At 41.7% G+C, this 19,694-nt stretch overlaps 1 protein-coding gene across 2 annotated transcripts in view; it reads left to right on the top strand.

Moving 5' to 3' along the window:
* LOC307224541 (uncharacterized protein) overlaps window positions 1-19,694 on the top strand; it is a gene marked incomplete at its 5' end in the record, with an annotated part of 127,428 nt that overhangs the window by 75,817 nt on the left and 31,917 nt on the right. Inside the window, 2 exons of one of the 2 annotated variants that reach the window (XR_013842594.1) lie at window positions 71-193; window positions 3,549-4,111. Coding sequence is in view for 1 of the 2 variants with exons in the window: in XM_079991466.1 (XP_079847592.1) it covers window positions 71-205 (135 nt within the window). Of the gene's footprint in view, window positions 1-70; window positions 206-3,548; window positions 4,112-19,694 lie in introns of those variants that run through there. The other variant, XM_079991466.1, reaches the window with a different exon arrangement.

A 19,694-nucleotide genomic window follows, 5' to 3' on the forward strand; every position in this document is an offset into this window, starting at 1 on the left:
GAACAGTTTGTTAGAACAGCGCACATGTCAGTATATTCTGTCTCTGAATTATCACATGCTTGGTTTTCAGGTTCATTCCATGTCCTTACAGAACTTTGGAGTGGCACAGAGGAAGGATTTGCAAAATCTCTGAAGCAGCATCCCCTTAAATCACTGTGGGAACCAGCTGAGGCTCTTGACAGGCTCAAAATAAGTAAGTTGACTTGTAAGTTGCTTTTAAAAAATCTCTCAGGGATTCTTTTTCTTTTTCTTCTTTTTGATTCAGCTGGATCTCCTCCAGTATGTCTGCTCTGACTATGGCAACCGAGAGCTGCAGTTGGAAAGCATTCCTCAAACTGCTGCAAGCTGCAGACTGCCATTTGGTGGCTTTTTCTTCCTGCCAAAAAGAGTCAAGTTCTACTGAAGCTTTGACAGCTGTGCCTTGTCATGAAGAAAATCCTCCTAAGAACAGAGCAAATGATATATCTTGATAGTCCTGTGTAATGACCAGTTTTATTTGCAGAATGCTTTCAGTGAGTTGTGTATCACCCCCCCATATTTCCCCTAGCAACAGACTGAGAGAGAGAGAGAGAGAGAGGGTGATAATTTATATATTTTTTTAAAAAATAAACAAGCAAAAAAACAAATAAACTCAAAAGCAAGCCACCCACAGTTCATCAGGGTTTGGTTCTTCATATCTTGTGAAGCCAAAACATCTGGCTAAAGATGATTGGCATGGAGGAGGAAATTGGGATTTGTATTGAGTGAACACAGAACTAAGGCAATTAAATCACATAAAAGTGCCAAATTATATTAGCAAGGAAGTGTGCCACTGAAGTTCCTCAGAACCAGACTGCCTAATACCGAGCCAGACGATTGGTCCATCTAGCTTAGTATTGCCTCAACTGATTGGCCATGGCTCTCTAGGGTTTCAGGGCATTTTCACCCTACCTGACGATGCCAGAGATTGAATGTGGGGCCTTTTGTAAGCAAAGCAGATGCTCTGCCACTGAGCTTTATCCCTTTCTCCTATTAAGGGAAAGAGGAATTTATTATGTCTTAATTTTTGAATCTTCTGAATAAGTTGTTTAAACATCACAACATCACAACATTACAATATTCAAAAGAAAAATGTTACCAAAATAGTACTGGGTTTCCTTCTTTTTATGGTGGCATTAACAGTTGTGGCCCTGTTCTGTTTAGCTCTCCACTCCTCCCCCTGGCAATGCACTAATGATAGATCTGGGCGTCACTGACACAGATAATGAAGAGATTGTTCTGGGTTTATCCCTTTTGACTTGATAGCTTCACACGCATATGGGAAAAATTCATTTGCTGTTTCAATTACTTCTGTAATTAAGTTGATCAAACACAATCCATATAAATTACCTAAATTGAATTTGATTGACTTCTCAGTCCCATGAAGTGAATAGGGTCATGTAAACCATACTGAATAGCTACACTAAACATACTTCATTTTCAAAACTTTGAATTTGCTAGAAAAACAGAAATGCATTTAATACACTTTCTAGAGGAGCACTCTCTATACTTCTTAAGTCTCAGAAGATTTATTTTTATTTCTGTTTAGAAAACTCTGTTTATGAAACTCTATACTCCTATTTCTGTTTAGAAACCTTTCTGTTTATAGAAACCACAACTTTTACGTATTCCATTTCTCTTTTAAGGGAAAAAACAAGAAAGAGCCTAGTAGTATATTGAAGACTAACCTATTTACTATGGAATAAGATTTCATGGACTGGAATCCACAAAAGCTTATGCCATAATCAATGGGCTACTCTTTAAGGTGCTGCAAGTCTCCCCATGTTTTTTTGCAGCAACTAACCTAATGCAGGAATGCAACCAAAATGGGCACACAAATACATATATTATAAAGATACAGGGCTTGCTTACATGTTACAATGAACACAGGCATATTGTACACAGGTAGATTTATACATCTCAAGTACTGTGCATGCAGGTGCACAAACTATATAGTCATTAAATGTTACATGTGAATGTGTGTGGCACTAGTGTTTGTCCACACAGATTGTACACGTTGTAGCATGTAGATATATCTTCTGTCATTAGGGATGCAGACCTCACTGCAGCTCTTTGACTAGATTTGTACCGTAGTTTATTTCCTTTCCTTCACATTTCCCTAACTATTAATTTCTGCATTATATTTGAGCTTTCACACAATGTAAAAGCCACTTTTAGAAATCCAGTGGAATGTAGTAGAAGTTTGACACTCGATTTTGTATTCATTTATTCCAGAAAAAAATCTATTTACAACCCCATTAACCCAGAAAATTGTGGGGGTGAAGTGATGAAATTTGGGGACAGTATACCAGCATAAATTTGCTTCCTGCAATTGTTGCGGCTGAATCATGGCTGAACAGAAGCATGCATGTGCAGAAAGGGTCAGGGAAAGCAATATTGTCCAATGGTGTTCGTTGTTGTGTCATATCACATCCACTGGTGTGAATGAAATTTAGTATGACATGCCAGTATAGTGATTCAAAAGCCACAGTTCCATAATGCAACAGAGACTGCAATGTGAAACAAACATTAGAAAACAGGGCAGAAGCACTAACGTTATAGCCAGGAAAATGAATGCAATATTCCTCATATCTGAATATTGTCAAACATTTGATGGTGTTTGCCACTATGGAATGCGTGAAACAACATTTAACTCAAGGTTAGGGAAAGTGCAGCTTTCCAGATAGTATGGCCAATGGCCAGAAAACGCTGGAGTTGTGGTCTGTAGGGCCACAGATATCCCATCATCACTTAAGTATTTTTTTAGATGTATTTCCATTCAATATGGCCTGGATCATCAGTAGTCTTGGGATATAATTGGATTTCAATGATATATCTGAAAGTTGGGAGCATCTACAGAGCTGAGCCACATGAGGGTTGACAGGTGTCTGCTTAAGGACACAGCATGGTTCATGACCACAACCAGGTCCGGGCTGCAGCGTCAAATCTTTATTGAAGGGCAGTGCATCACAATAATAGACTTTGCAGGCCCATTATATCCTTGTTCTCTTTTAAATTCTCGACAGCTTGGCTCTTTTCAGATTTGAAAAGAGGTACCTTTGAAGTGAACCAGCTTTCAGATTCTGAATGTTCAGAATCATTGTATGTCTAACTCCAATGTAAAAGGTTTGGGGAAGTTCTTAGCAAGCACAGTTTCAGTAACCGTAATTAGAACTAAAAGGCGTGCATAGCACTGAATCATCAGATAATGCTTAAGCTGTGGTGTCACATCACTGTATAATTGACAACTTGCTGTGCAGGAAAAAAAATGTAATAATAGCGCTTAGCTGTTATGCAGTTTTCCTGGAAATAGCAGAAGTCATGATTCATGCGGAGAATAGAGGCAACTTCATGGAGTTTACTAAACGTTTGCCTCAACAACCCAGTTCCATTACTCTGAAAGCAAAAGGCAGCTGGCAATGAGTCTTGCTTCTGTAGGGAACAGATTTTGCAGTTTTACATTTGTGTATCTTTCTAGCGTTGTTTTTGTGACTGGGATCTGTTGGCTTTTTGTGCCATTTGGCAAACAGGAGGAACAAGGCCCAAGAGGAATGATGGTTAAACGTCTACAAGTGAGGCCTGCAACAAAATGTTACAGTATATCCACGTCACCTCCTGATAAGGGAGCTCCTTTCAGAGTTCCAGCCAAGCAGCAGTGCTTTTCTCTAGGATATGTAAGCTGATAGAAGCACAAGCTGGACATTTACAGCTTTTCTTAAACACCCTTGCACTTACGCAGACCATTTGGCATCCTGATACCATGTTCTTGTTTCTTAGAGACTTGTTTTGGCTTCATTTCTGTCAGCATTGAGTTCTCTGTCAGAGAGAGTGATGTATCAGGTTGAGTATGTGCTGTACACTTCACAATGTTTTTGCCAGGCAGTGCCCAAAAAAGAATGTAATAAAAGTGGTTGTTCCCGTTTTACAGAGAAGTTACTAAAATGGATTAAGACATCCATTATCCTCTCTTAGATCCTCTCGATGGATACTTGGCTGATATGGATGTTGGCCAATATTGTGAAAACCCTTGTTGCCGATGCCATGACTTTGAGCATCTTCAGTAAGGAATAAATTGTACTAGTAACACATTGATTTACTTGAATCAGACCATATTCAGTAAAGTTTATTTTTAAATAGAATTGGTTACTGGTGGCCTTGCAGATGCTAGACTCCAACTTCTGCGATCCCTGACAAATGGCCTTACTGACTGGGGCTGATAGGAGCCGTACAGCATCTGGAGTGCTACAGGAAAATATATATATCAGTTTCATATATCTAAAAAATGTCTGATAATAATATTTCTCATACAAGAGACATTATTGTCTGGAAGACTATGAAACAGGAGGGGAAAATGCTTATCTTTACAACTAAACCACTAGGTGGCAGATAAACCATTGTATAGTGTTTGCATCTTAAAGCAGAGTTTAATCTTGCCTTTATAAATGACACTAGGGAGAAACATGAGTTTAATTTTTGTTCAGTTTTCAAAACATCTCTGTGGCTGCTCTTTGAAACTGTGCTTGGGAACTTTTTGAGAGGCAATCAAACTGTGAAGGAGAATATCTTGGCAAATAAGCCTGGGGAACTGCCAGTGGCAGAGCTTCATGCTCCGGCACCAGGGGCGGAGAGCAGGTGGGGGGTGGGGCTAGCGCATGTCCTGGGGGTGCGGTGCACCACCCATAGGGGCATGGCGCGCATCCTGGGGACATGGCATGCTGCCCGTAGGGGCATGGTGTGCGTCCTGGTGGTGTGGTCTGTAGGGGCGTGGCACCCAGAATGGGGAGGGGCATCCGTGATGGCACCCCACCGGGATCGCGCTGGGGGGGTGCGCTCCCCCCACATGCCTTTTCCTCTGCCAGTGGGACCTGCATGGCTAAGTATCCCCCAGTAAGAACTGTCAACATTCCAATACACCATTGTAGCAACACCTTCAGGACTTTATTAGGCTACAATGTTTACCCCCACCTCCCACCCCCAGGGTGTGAAAAAGCTTCTGGATGCTTTCCGGACAGTAAACTTCAGGTTTAGGTGAATCAGTTTCCCATAAGTTGGCAACCCATCATAGATGTCCATGCTCTAGATCATAGATGTCCATCATAGATGTCCATGCACTAGAACATAGATGTCCAGATCTAGATGTCCATAGATGATTGTTTCCACATCTTCCTTAATTACTTGGAGCCACACGTTGATCAAATGTAGAGTCCTCTGAATTTTAAGGCATAATTTTGGCTTGAGCATATTTTCATGACTTTGAATATTTTCATGACTTTGAATATTTTCTTGACAAGATTACATGTGGGAGAATTTCCTAACTTGAATTGTTGGTATTCCTTTCAAGTTTCCCCAAATAATGCCAAATCAAGTAAATGAATATGTTACAAAAGCATAGTTATTTTGAGAAACATTTATTTTCTTTGCCATTTTCTACAATGCACCCCCCCTAGCAATACCAGAATTGCCTTTATGTATCAAATGAGTGGCTCTTAAATACCAGAAGTTTCTCTTGGACGGTATGAGAAAAACCAATCTCTAAAATTCCATAAAGCATAATTCAGGCATAAAAAGGAAATAGAAGTGTTGCCTAAAAGGTGACTTTTTGGGAAAGCTTCAGATAGGTTAACTTGCTGCTCTCATATGTGGTGGGATATGTTGCTTGGCTGCCAGTGTTTAAGATTTAACTGTCACTCAATTTGGCTTCCACGCATGGAATTGGGAGGGTCTCTTAATGTTGGTATTTTAAATAAATAAAAAAATAAATTTGTACATTGAAATCAATAGCCTTAGAACAGACGCTCTGCTAATTTATCTGTCCCATATCAATGAGGCTACGACGTTTCTCTCTGTGATGACAAATTCACCTAAGCCAGGACCACTTTCTCTGCTTCATGTTCCATGATGAGTAACAGCAGGAGAAAAGAAACAGAGTTTATCCTAATAGCAAGCTAGGAGACAAGGATCTGGTTTATAATGACATGTGCATAGCAATTTCACCCCATCATCATCATCATTTGTTTCTTTGTACAGTGGTACCTTTGGATAAGGGACGCAGGTGACGCTGTGGGTTAAAGCCTCAGCGCCTAGGACTTGCTGATCGAAAGGTCGGCGGTTCGAATCCCTGCGGCGGGGTGCGCTCCCGCTGCTCGGTCCCAGCGCCTGCCAACCTAGCAGTTCGAAAGCACCTCCGAGTGCAAGTAGATAAATAGGGACCGCTTACCAGCGGGAAGGTAAACGGCGTTTCCGTGTGCGGCTCTGGCTCGCCAGAGCAGCGATGTCACGCTGGCCACGTGACCCGGAAGTGTCTCCGGACAGCGCTGGCCCCTGGCCTCTTAAGTGAGATGGGCGCACAACCCCAGAGTCTGTCAAGACTGGCCCGTACGGGCAGGGGTACCTTTACCTTTACCTTTTTACCTTTGGATATGAATGGGATCCGTTACGGAGCCCTGTTCACATCTAGAAGCAAACATAACTAGCAATGGCATGTCACTTTTTGTCACTTCTGCGCATGCGCGTGATGTCATTTTGAGCATCTGCGCATGCGTGGGCGGCAAAACCCGGAAGTAACACGCTCCGTTACTTCCGGGTTGCCGCAGAGCACAACTCGAACGCGCTCCACATGAAGCATATTCAACCCAAGGTATGAATATGTTTTCTGAAACATTGCGCCCAAAGTATGTATGTGTGTGTCTGTGTGTTGGAGAACTGGATCCAGCCAGTGGGCAGCTGATAGCAAGGGATAGCAGCGCACAGAAGCTTCAGTGATCACCAGCTGGTCATTGTGGCTTGTGAGGCTCTGTGCACTGAAGACCCACCAGCTGATCATTGTGGTTTCCATGCTGTGCAAAAAGGGCCAAGTGATCAGTTCCCTGCCACTGATAATAGGAAATAACTGAATCCATGTCAGTTTTCACACCAGCATACTTCTAAGACAATTACCTTACATGACAATGTCAAAAGCAAGTGCAAGAATCCTCCTGCAGGAAGATCCATGGCAGCACCGAAAGCCTACTCTCAAAGTGGGCCCGTTGGGTCTCTGTCACCTTCTTCAGATCACTAGCCTCTTTTCTAGGGATGATATTTTCTTGTAGCACTAATGTCAGCCACGGGAGGTAAGTGGCAAACAGCTCAAGTATCACTTTGAAACTTTATGCATATTGATATTCCCATAGGCAAGATGATATGCGCATTAATAAGAGTGCCATTATTTCTCTGTCTCTCTCCTGCTCTCTCTCTCTGAGCTGAGACATGAACAACAGCTGTCAGGGATTGATCAGATGAATTTCTCAGTTGAAAGTGAACTGAACTGAGAGTGCTTGGCAGTCTGGTGCTTATGAGGATAATATATATATATATATGCTAATCTCACCCCCTTTCTCTAATGTGGCAGGAATGTATGCCTATGGAATACATTGTATAGAACAAGGGTCACCAATGTGGTGCCCTCCAGATGTTCTTTGTTTTTTTATTTTTTTTTAAATTAATTTTTATTCGTTTTTCAGACAAATAGTAAAAAACACAACAGAACAAACACAAAAAAACAAAAAACAAACAATGCACACCAAACAATTAAACCCATGTAACTTCAAATTCGTCATTTCATACTCTTCTTTCTTTTGACTTCCCCATACCTCCCATCCCTGCATCCTTGTTTAATGATTCTTTAGCAACCCTTAAGTCCATTGTCTTAATTCCCTTTCATAAGGTTTCCTTTAGTTTTTTAGTTACTGCTGCACTTCTTTAACTCTTACCCCCTGACATCTTAACATTCCTCAATTTTACAATTGTTTTTTAGATATATTTTAAATTTCTTCCAGTCCTCTTCCATTGTCTCTTTCCCCTGGTCACGGATTCTGCCCGTCATCTCGGCCAGTCCCATAAAGTCCATCACCTTTGTTTGCCATTCTTCCAGAGTAGGTAGTTCTTGCATCTTCCAATACTTTGCCAGTAGAATTCTTGCTGCTGTAGTGGCATACATAAAGAAAATCCTATCCGTCTTTAACACCAATTGGCCAACCATGCCCAAGAGAAAAGCCTCTGGTTTCTTAGGAAAAGTCCACCTAAGGACCTTCTTAATTTCATTATAGATCATTTCCCTCCAGATGTTCTTTGACTCCAACTCCCATCATTCCTGACTATTGGCCATTCTGGTTGTGGCTGATGGAAGCTGGAAGCTGATAACATGTGGATAGCACTATGCTGGCTACCATTGGTGTGGATACATACATGGTGGTGGTGGTGGTGGTTATGATAATAATTTGTGCTATTTTGATTCAAAGTGCATTAATTGTGAGTCAATAGATCTCCTTTTTTCTTCTGCCCAACTGTATACAACGTTGGTGGGAATCTGGGAGAAGCCTAATAAAACCGACCCATTTCCCCCGATGATGAAAAGGTTTTGCAGAACAAATTGCCTTGCCAGATTCCTCATCCTGGGATTTCGTTGCAGTTTAAATTAATTTTAATATGTCACCCTGAGATCTTACTTTCTTCAATACAAATTCCATTTGAAACCAAGCTCTTTCTCTTCTGTTCTCTGCTGACATCATTAACACTCTTCCTTTTGTTGCCAGATAGGGCAATCAATATATTCGGCTAAACAAATATTGCTATTGTTTATCCCTGCAAGTCTGTGATGCCTGAGCTAATTGGCAGACAAACATTTTCAAACCCATCACAATTAATTGTCACCCATCAGAAGGAGATTTCACTGTCCTGTATTTATTAGGCCAAGAGATACAAATGGTCTCATTTATACCTATCTAAGGCTATAAACCATTATGGCTATGCTCTGCCTCCATGGTCAGAGGCAGTAATGTTTCTGAATACTAGTTGCTGGAAATCACGGTTGCAGCATGGCAGGGAAGTGCTTTTGTGCTTTGATCTTCCTTGCCATAGGTATCAGATTGGCCACTCTGAGAACAGGATGTTGGACTAGATGGGCCATTGGCCTGATCCATCAGGTTCATCTTATGTTCAGATTATTGAATTTATAGGGTTGGATGCAAACTTAAGTATGCTCAACTAGAGGGAGTAACTTAACGCTCTGCTCTAACCATGTCTTCCATCTGGATCCAACCTATGAGATTATTCACTCTGTCAGTAGTTCTTATCCTTTTATAGCTGCTTTGTACACATGGCTTTATTGTGGTCCATAAACCCAAAATGCAGCGAGGTATAGTAATCATTACTATAGAAGTTCCAGAAGAGTAATGGGAAAGGAAGTATGAGAAGCATCCTTTCCCTGCACTTTCAAGTCATGTCCAAGAAGATGTGTCTATATTTGTGTTCAGTGAATACATCTTCCTCTTTAGATAAGACCTGAAAGTGTGGTGAGAAAAAACTCAGGTGGCTTATGCTTCCACTCTCCCTACTTCTTTAGATTATCTAACCTGCTCTAACATCCAGATGCTCAGTTTCTTGGAAAGAAAAGAATAAGTTGCATCTTGATTCCATAGGCCAGTTTTTCTCAAGCTCTCTGATGAGGTGAACTGGCACCCCCCCCCCCAGTGTGCCAGGAACCAGTCCCATATATGGTCCCAAAAGTCAAATATGGGCTGTAGTGGAGTCACTGGGGACTGGAAGCCAGTGGCTTGTGGATAGGCACTGACTGGTCTGTGGACCACCACTTTGACTACCTCTCTGGACTGACTCTGGTTTGGGGATCAGGAGGTACCAGAGTCTGACTCCTGAATCCAGAGGAGCTGTATGCATCATCCTAATGCTGAATGACCTTCCCAGAAGAAAACAGCAATAATCAGAGTTTAGTGTCAGATGTAGCCTGGCTCCAAAGAACACCATCAGGTGAGAGTTAAAAGCCCTTGAGATTTTAAATACAGAAGCAAACAAGAAATGCATCACAAAAAAGCAATTGTTTTTCTCAGTAATGCAGAATATTCAAAATGGATCATTACTGAATAATCTTTTTCTGCTGGGTGAAGATAAGATTGATTAGTACAGCCAGTGAATTCATTCACAGGAGCGGCGGGGTGCAGGGTTGGATAGAGCTGATGAGCTTCCTAGGAAGGATATAACAGGTTTAGGTAAATTTCAGCCAGCTTTTCCAGTTTATTGCTGTTAAGTTGATGTTACAGCACAATTGCCTTTATAGCTGTTTTTCATCTGTTTTATTAGATGAGTGCAATTGTTATTGTGCACTTGTATTTTGTGTTGTTTCTTTTATATGTTTATATACTTATTTAAAATGTTCAAATATTGTCCACGAAAAATGGATTCTAGGGCAGTTCACAATTAAAGTTAATGTACACCATCTTGAATATTCTGTAGAAAGGTGGGATATGCAGTGAAAAGTCAGGGTGTTTTTTTTACCAAATATAATCCTCATGATGAATTAAAAATTAAGTCTGTTTCCCTTCATTTATGTGAATGTAGCTGGAGCTGACCATGGTACTAGAAACTGAAGATACTACTGTTCAAGCAGGTATTTCAGTCTTTTTCACAGCAAGGAACACAAGAAGTTATAAATTGTGGACAGTTGAAGTAACCCATTAAACAATTCATCTCCATTCATTTCTCCCTCTTTTTTTCATCTCAGAAACTTCAGTGGGTGCGGTGACATTTATGAAATGAATATGCAGCAGAAAAGAGTGTGGAATCCACTTAACCATTCAGTGCTAAGAAACTGGTGTGCTGGGATTTTTCAACTGAATGATGATAAGGAATGTTAAGGAGACAGGGCTGACAACGTCCTGGTAAACAGACATGTATCATATTGTGATTCATTATCTCGAGAACGCCTAATAGCTGTTTGCTACAAGCTATACAGAGTACAAAATTAAATTGTTTTGAGAGAGTGAATGTGTTAATTTTTTTCTTTCCCAAATCATATTAAGGAAACAAGAAGTTATGTTTCAGGAGCCCCATGCTGACAGTTAATGAAAATGAACATGAAGATGGATGTTGTTTAATCAATAATTTCATTTTAAAAGTTGCCTGTGATATTTATGGTTGGACATCTCCTGCTCATTATTTGTGACTGTCTTTTAAAAATGGAAAGATCATATAGCAGTGCCAGCTTTATCTGATGGTATATCAGCATGCAGAGTACTGACATTTCTGAAGACTGACAGGTCAGTAAGTGGATTCTGCTTCTGCATCTATGGTGGTAGAATTTCGCTTTGCCTCCTTGGCCCGGAGTTCCACAAACCAATTACCCGGAATCATCTCATTAAAATCAGCCTGTGATCCAGAGAACTGTGTGTACGGCTGGGTCACATTGTTGACTATGGAAAGCAAAGATTCGTGAGGACAAGCCACTTTCTTGCTGACAGATGGAAAGCCTTCTTGCACTTGCCGGATCATCCCACCTTCCAAAAATGCAATTACACAACTCTGAACTAGGGTGAAGGCCACAGCAAACAGGACAACCACTGCTCTTCATTCCATAAAATCTCTTCATGTGTAAGATTCCAACTCTCTTTCTGCAGAACATTTTCATGGAAACTTTTGCGCAAGTAGACTCTCTTCTCCTCTGCCCAGGTACACAGCAACTGTAATTTTTGCTGATAGTTCAGCAGTTCGAAGGTGCTAGGGCAAGGAACTGTCTGAAACCCTGGAAAGCCACTGTATTAAAAATACTGGGATAAATGGCCCAATGGTCTGGTTTTAGAGTAAGGCAGCTTACTTACATTCCTAATGAAAAGGCTGCCCAGCTTTACACTAATTGCAAAATCTTACATTACATGGATCATAATCTGATCTGCCATGCCTATAGTTTCTTTACAGCCCCACTTTTTTCCTGCTCCATCTTTCCAGTCTTTAGTGCGATTGACAAATGTGCTGGGGCACCTTTTCACTCAGTTGCTGTCAGAATATCACCAATCCCAGGCTTTTCTTCTATGTAAGCTTATTCTGCTAAATCGTAGTTTGCTATGCTGTTAGGGTGGGACTGCATTACAAGGGATTCTGCCTTTGAATGCAGCGTGAGCCCTGCACATGCAGTGTGTGAAGGAGACCCATACACAGAACAAGGCTGCAGGGCCATGTGCCTACTCCCAAAGTACAGGTGTTATGCATGGGCATCTTCAAGGGAACTCCTTGACATGTAGACTTTCCATGGGTATTGAATGTTGTAATATGGAGAGTGAATTAGTAGTCTTTCCCTTGCAGGTGTGCATAAAAGGTAAAGGACCCCTGACAGTTAAGTCCAATTGCAAATGACTCTGGGGTTGTGGCACTCATCTCACTTTACTGGCCGAGGGAGACGACATTTGTCCACAGACAGTTTTTCCAGGTCATGTGGCCAGCATGACTAAGCCACTTCTGGCGAAACCAGAGCAGCGCACGGAAATGCCATTTATCTTCCCGCCAGAGCGGTACCTATTTATGTACTTGCACTCTGATGTGCTTTTGAACTGCTAGGTTGGCAGGAGCTGGGACCGAGCAACGGGAGCTCACCCCGTCAGAGGGATTTGAACCACTGACCTTCCGATCGGCAAGCCCTAGGCTCAGTGGTGTGCATACCTAACACTAATATAGGAGGTAGGGCCACAGGTGGCCCCATGTGGGAGGTGTGGGTTCCACAGGTGGCCCACAGTCCTATTCCAAACATGATTCTTCTACATACTAAAAGGTGGCACACTGGGGAGCGAATTTCTAAATGAGCTCTTTGCCTGCTGTGCTCGTTTTTTATTTGCAGACAATTTTTGACATAGGTGGGGACTTTAAAAAATATGATTGCCCATCCATAGTCTGAAGTGACACTGTCAGTCCTTTGCACTGTCTCGGGACTGTTTCACCTCATTCTGGTGTATGTATAGTGCAGGCCTCATGAGGAGCCAACAGACACTTTGAACACTTAGCATTCTAAGGACCAAACGTGATGTGACATTAATCTCAGGAAGTTCCTGTTGATGCCAATGGAGGCTTTTCTTGCAGTCCATTGGCAGCTCCTTATAGGAGATTTTTGCTGGGATCATCAGGAGCTATGTATAGAGTCATTGTTCTGGGTGGTGCTACCAAGCACCAGATCTGTGGTTTGTTTCTGTTTTCTGTTTTTACTTTTACTGTTTAATCCCAAGGCTATAAACTTTAATTCCTTAGTGGTTTTGTGGGAGCCACATGTAAAATCATGCATTTTCCAGAGAATCCCATATTCCTGTTATCTAAATGCTTCCTTATTGTGGCATTGTGTAGTTTGATGATGCAATTTAATTGAAGGAAGCTGGTCTAAAGAGAGTCCTGGCTTGCTACTGGCTGAAAATGGTGTAGCGGGTTTGGTTTTTTTGGGGGGGAGGGGTCCTTTTCAAAAACCAGCATTTTTATAGGCTTCTGCTTTAAATCCATTCCTCTCTTCTGTGCCTCCTGCCCCCTTGTTTACTTTGGCCTAGTCACAGCAAATTTAGTTTTATTACCAATTGATTTCCCCCCACCTTTCATACCGTCCAGCGGAGAAAAGGTAGGGAAATGTGATTTACCATATAATACTAGCCAAATCAGCATGGAAAGGCATAGACCTTGAAAATGCTTATAAACTAATCTTATTTCAAGTTTGCAATGCCCCTTTACAAGAGTGTCTGTATTCAACGTGAGAGCTTGCTGGCTGATGAATGCGTGCCTTGCAGTGTGTTACCATGCATATAAAATAGTTTATGGGAGAATATAGTAATAAAATCTCCGCTGAAACTTGAGGTGGGACAGCACTCTATGCTGCAGCAATCTCCTTGCTGACAGATAGGTCCACATCCTTTTCAAACTGAGTGGTGTACCTTTTGCTGTAGCTTCCTGTGCATTTCCTATAATTTAACTCCCATATTCTTAGAACGTTAAGTATCCTTTGCGTAGCTTTCTGATCTAGCAGCACTCTGCAGCTTTTAAAAATAAATAAAAAAACCTGTTCTTGGCGTTGTCTTAGATTCCATTTCCCCCATTTTTTTTTTAAAAAAACACAATAATATAATCTCTTCCCAACTAGCTCTAGATGACTATGGATGCTGGCCCACTTTAATCACATTAAAGGTTTCATATGACGATCCCTGGTGGCTAGAATATTATTTCTGAAAATGTATCTCAAGAATATATGTCAAAAGCAGTATCCCTTAAGGCAGATTTTAAATTATATCCCTATCTATTACTAATTATTTTTAGGCACATATGAAAAGGAAGGCTAGATCAGAGGGTTACTCTTATGCTGGCTCTGGAAACGTGTGTAAGCTATGATCCTCAGCAGAATAGAGTAGAAAATATATTCCATGGTTCAGTGGGTCATAATTCCACACAACGTCCCTGGCCCAAAGCCTAGTGTACATGCACTCTGAGCAAATGGAGCCACCATATAAAGGGGCTTTTCCATTCCCTCCAATGCAGAGGGATGTTTTGAACCTACATCTGATTCTGTGAATGATTTGAGATGATTTATTAGATTTGCCTATCGCTTTATACCGTACTTTTCGCTCTATAGGGCACACCGGACCATAGGGCGCACCTAGTTTTTTTGGGGGAAAATAAAGGAAAAAAAAATATTTCCCTCCCCAGCCCCAAAGAGCAAAGAAGCCAAGACAGCGAGCGGGATCCATCCTGCTCCATCTTGGCTTCCTCTTTAGCCACGCACAACCTCTCCAGCCAGGAGAGGTTGCGCGTGGCTTTGGCAGAAGCCAAGACAGCGAGCGGGATGGATCCCGCTCACTGTCTTGGCTTCCTTTTTAGCCACGGGGCTGGAGAAGCCTGAGCTTACCCCAAGCCCAGCCCCCAGAATGGGTCCGGGAGCGGCGACAAAGTTGCGTGCAACCTCGCCTTCGCTCCCAGAGCTTGCTGCTATCCGTAAGCCTTCGGAGCCCGGTGGGAACTCCCGCTGGGCTCCGAAGGCTTGCGGATAGCTGCCCAAAGCCCGGGGTGTGCAGCACTGAGCTCCCTGGGCTTCGGGCTGCAGGCTGCTATCTGCAGTCCTTCGGAGCCCAGCGGGCACTCCCTCCGCGCTCCGAAGGCTTGCGGATAGCTTCCTGAAGCCTGGAGAGCTTCACTCTCCAGACTTCAGCAAAAGCCTGCATTCGCTCCATAGGATGCACACACATTTCCCCTTCATTTTTGGAGGGGAAAAAGTGCATCCTATAGAGCAAAAAATACAGTATATAAGAAAGACTCATAGCAATTTACAATGTGTATAATACAACCTCTCCATTCTGAAGGAAATCAGCCCTGAGTGCTCACTGGAAGGACAGATTGTGAAGCTGAGGCTCCAGTACTTTGGCCACCTCATGGGAAGAGAATACTCCCTGGAGAAGACCCTGATGTTGGGAAAGATGGAGGGCACAAGGAGAAGGGGGCGACAGAGGACGAGATGGTTGGATAGTGTTTTCGAGGTTACCAGCATGAGTCTGACCAAGCTGCGGGGAGCAGTGGAGGACAGGAGTGCCTGGCGTTCTCTGGTCCATGGGGTCACGAAGAGTCAGACACGACTAAACGACTAAACAACAACAACAACAACATAATACAATGAAATGAAATGTAATAAAAGTGCATTAAGTGATGCATGATATCAAGAGTAACGGTAACAAAATCATGCCCAGATGCCCTGGAGAATAAAAATGTTTTTAACCTAGTGTTGAAATGATAGTATGGTTGGTGCCAGGCATGCTTCCCCGGGAGAGAGTTCCAAAGACAGGAGGCTTTTAACAGAGAAGGTCCATTCTTTGGTCGCCATTCTTTGTGCTTCTTTAAGAGGTGGGACACAGAGAAGGGCCTCAGATGACAAACCCAGTGTCCCAGCAGGTTTCTATAGGACGAGTCAGTCTCTTAGGTATTGGGCTCCTAAGCTGCATTTGGCTTTAATGGGTAAAAACAGCTTTTTGAATGGTGTCTGGAAACTAACCAGCGGGCAGTGCAGTTGGACCAGAACCGGTGTTGTATGCTTTCACCTTTGTGTTTTCATTCATAATCTGACTTCCACTTTCTATATTAGCAGAAGTTTTTGGAGCATTTGTTAAGAATAGAAGAGCCTTTGTAGGGAAAGCATAATTCTGTTTGTATGACAAGTTGACCATGACCCAAATGGGCCCTGGAACATTGCTTGTAAGTACCTTGTACCATAGTGTTTGAGATACAGCTACAGGTCTGAAGAAATGAAGTGGCAGCCCTGCTGAAGTGAAGCAGGTCTTTGTCTGGGTAATGCCTGGATGGTAAACCACTGGGTAAGCCCATGTAAAAAGTAGTAAAATATGATTTAAATATATGCTTTAGAAATGCTTGCATCTTAGACAGGCCATGTGACTTACTTGACAGTGTCCTCTATTGGAGTGCTGTACAGTGCAAGCCTGGTTTAAAGATGAAGAACAAAAAAAGAGCGTGCAAGAGCCTTGAAGTTGCCTTTCAACAGCAGCACCTGGCCACTTCCCCACTATGGTGAGATGTATTATATCTCTATTTAAATTATCTCAATTATTTCTGAGTTTGCACACAAGCATGCAAATAAGCGTCCTCATTTTTGAAGACGCAAATTCTCATTTTTTGTGGGGAGCGACTATGAATAACCTGGACTGAATGGTTGTAAGCTGCGTTGGGTTGCCTTGGGCAAGAGAAAGCGACTAACAAATTTATTAAATAATAATGCAGTGGTACCTCGAGTTACAAATGCCTCAGGTTACAAACGCTTCAGGTTACAAACGCTGCTAACCTGGAAGAGTTACCTCGAGTTGGGAACTTTGCCCCAGGATGAGAACAGAAATCATGTGCCGGCAGTGCAGAGGCAGCGAGAGGCCCCATTAGCGAAAGCACACCTCTAGTTAAGAACAGTTTCAGGTTAAGAACGGACCTCTGGAACGAATTAAGTTCGTAACTAGAGGTACTGCTGTAATAATAAAGGCATGGCAGTTTATTGTATTGTAGCTAAACTCAGGTCCAGTCTCTCAGAGATGTTACTTTCTTTGGGGACTTCGAACCCCTAAAGCCATGTGACCTATCTGGGATGTCTCAGTGAAGTTGCAGATTGTGGGTTATTTGCTGGCTGCCATGTGGGATGACAGTGACAATGGTGGGCAAAAGGCCCCTCTCAGTGAGAGCCTGAATGAGAATGTCTGCACTACCCTAGGCGGGAGATGGGGAAAGTGGCATACAAATAAACAGATAGTGATGATTTATCCAATGCAAAATAATAATAATAATTTGCGGCTCCACCTTTGTAAAAAGAAAATCTGTGAAAGTTGTCTCCCCTCTCCTGCCCATTTACACTTTCAGTTCTTAGACATATTATGCAGATTTTAATATAAAATTTATTGACTTTCACAGGCACGCATAGTAGTTATTATGCCAGCAATAATTCATAGCTTTCCTTACAAAGGCTTAACATCCCTATTCTCATTTCCCTGATGGCTTGTATACACTTTACAATGCTTTTAAAAAGGTGACTGAATGCCACTTTATAAATCAGAATTATTTTTCAGGGAATCCGTTTTTAAAAAAGTATCCTTGCTTTGGGGAATCATCCTTTGAGAACACAGAGAGAATGCAAATGGTGAAAAGTTTGCATGAATCATACTTTTTTTTTTATAAACTGATGTTTGTTCTTTCACATAGCTGTGTTGCAATTGTTTTCGGTTTGGGTACATCTGACATTAAAAATCTGCAAAATGGCTGCTTGAGCAGATAGTCCTTTAATTTTTCTAAGCAGTCATTCTGCCATAGCAAGCACCACACTACAAATGCTAAGGAAGTTAGTTGGAAATAGGAGCTTATGTTTTCTTCCCAGAGCTGAGATATTAAACTATAATTTCCACTCCACAAAACCCCATAGCATTGTTATGTCCTAGAGCTTACACCCACCTATACAATGCATGTATTAATTTTGTAGCAGTTATGAACTTTTAAACTACAGATCAATGCTGGCTTTCTGAACCAATTTCTCACTATGAGACCTATTAAAATTAAAAAAATAGATTTTTTTTAATAAAAAAAAGTTATATTTAAAGTTCGATAGCTGGATACCACTACCATTTTATTACATTTTTGTTAAGGTTTTAAACTGACTTAGGCTAGCCTAAGGCAATGACTGTGTAACACTTTATTCTTCTTACTGCAAGAATTCAGCACGGGAAATGAGAACATTTCCACTTACCTTAGTCACAGTGGTAAAAGTTTAACCCCTCAAGTGTCTTGCAAGTTTTCATTTATGGATTCTACCATTGATTTTGGTGGGATATATATCACCCCCGTGTTTGAGTATATCATGATGTCTTAGCAAATGCTAATACTCAGTCTGAGCACTAGAATATTTTTATTTTATTTTATTATCTGATTATTTTGATTTCTAACCCCCCTCCTCCTAAAATTATTGTCACTCACCTTGTGGACATTATGGTGAAGGGCAGGCAAATAAATATATGAACCCGGGACAGGTAACAATATAATTCACATAAGCAATAAATTTGTACAGCACTATAAAATCATGCACATAAATATGCATTGAAGATTCTGATTTTCATATACTGTTCTCCTGATTTCCTCCTCAGTATTTATTTGTGCCATGGCACCCAAAAGTAGGCAAGGGAATCTTACTGTGGTTCACTTAGTTAAGCTTTCCACAGTTCACAGTTCGTTGTTGTTTGGTTGTTTAGTCGTTTAGTCATGTCCGACTCTTCGTGACCCCATGGACCAGAGCACGCCAGGCACGTCTTCCACTGCCTTCTGCAATTTGGTCAAACTCATGCTGCTAGCTTCGCGAACACTATCCAACCATCTTGTCCTCTGTCGTCCCCTTCTCCTTGTGCCCTCCATCTTTCCCAACATCAGGGTCTTTTCCAGGGAGTCTTCTCTTCTCATGAGGTGGCCAAAGTATTGGAGCCTCGGCTTCATGATGTGTCCTTCCAGTGAGCACTCAGGGCTGATTTCCTTAAGAATGGATAGGTTTGATCTTCTTGCAGTCCATGGGACTCTCAAGAGTCTCCTCCAGCACCATAATTCAAAAGCATTAATTTTTTGGCGATCAGCCTTCTTTATGGTCCAGCTCTCACTTCCATATATCACTACTGGGAAAACCATAGCTTTAACTATACGGACCTTTGTTGGCAAGGTGATGTCTCTGCTTTTTAAGATGCTGTCTAGGTTTGTCATTGCGTTCATAGTTCACACCAGTACAAAATGTGGATCCCATTAGAGTGTCGTCTCATACATTAAATGTGAGGGCCCCCTCCAAAAAAATTCAGCCTTTCCAGGCATTGATAAACACCACATTTAAAGGGGGAAGGATTGAAGACAACACTGGGATAGACAGCCTGTGACCACCCCTTAATTAACTGGGAGACAGGCGGGTGCAAAATCACATTCTGCTCTAGTGTGCACAAGCCCTTAGATTCTCCACATTTTTTCAGAGTTCACTCTGCATAATTGGTCAGTTTTAGCATGATCCCTACTTATTCTTTTTTGTGTGTGACTTTCTCCTCCAAGACATGTACATCTTGAATGTGGTACATTTGATATATTCATAATATCTCAGAAATATTTCATTTATTCCCAGGTAGCTGCCCAGATGTTTAGAACATAAAATGAGGTTAGACATATTCAGTGCTCAGGAGGTGACTGGCCTTTCCAATTCCAACAATCTCTTGCTTTTAAGTATTTCTTTTAAATGAATATTAGCAGAAATTTAGAATGCATTTGATGAAAGCTTTTCAAAACAAAGTGCTTTGCTTGCCTTTGAGAAGAATCTACCTTTCATTAGTGGTGCATATATT

Source organism: Podarcis cretensis (assembly GCF_951804945.1).
Source record: "Podarcis cretensis genome assembly, chromosome: 9".
NCBI lineage: Eukaryota > Metazoa > Chordata > Lepidosauria > Squamata > Lacertidae > Podarcis > Podarcis cretensis.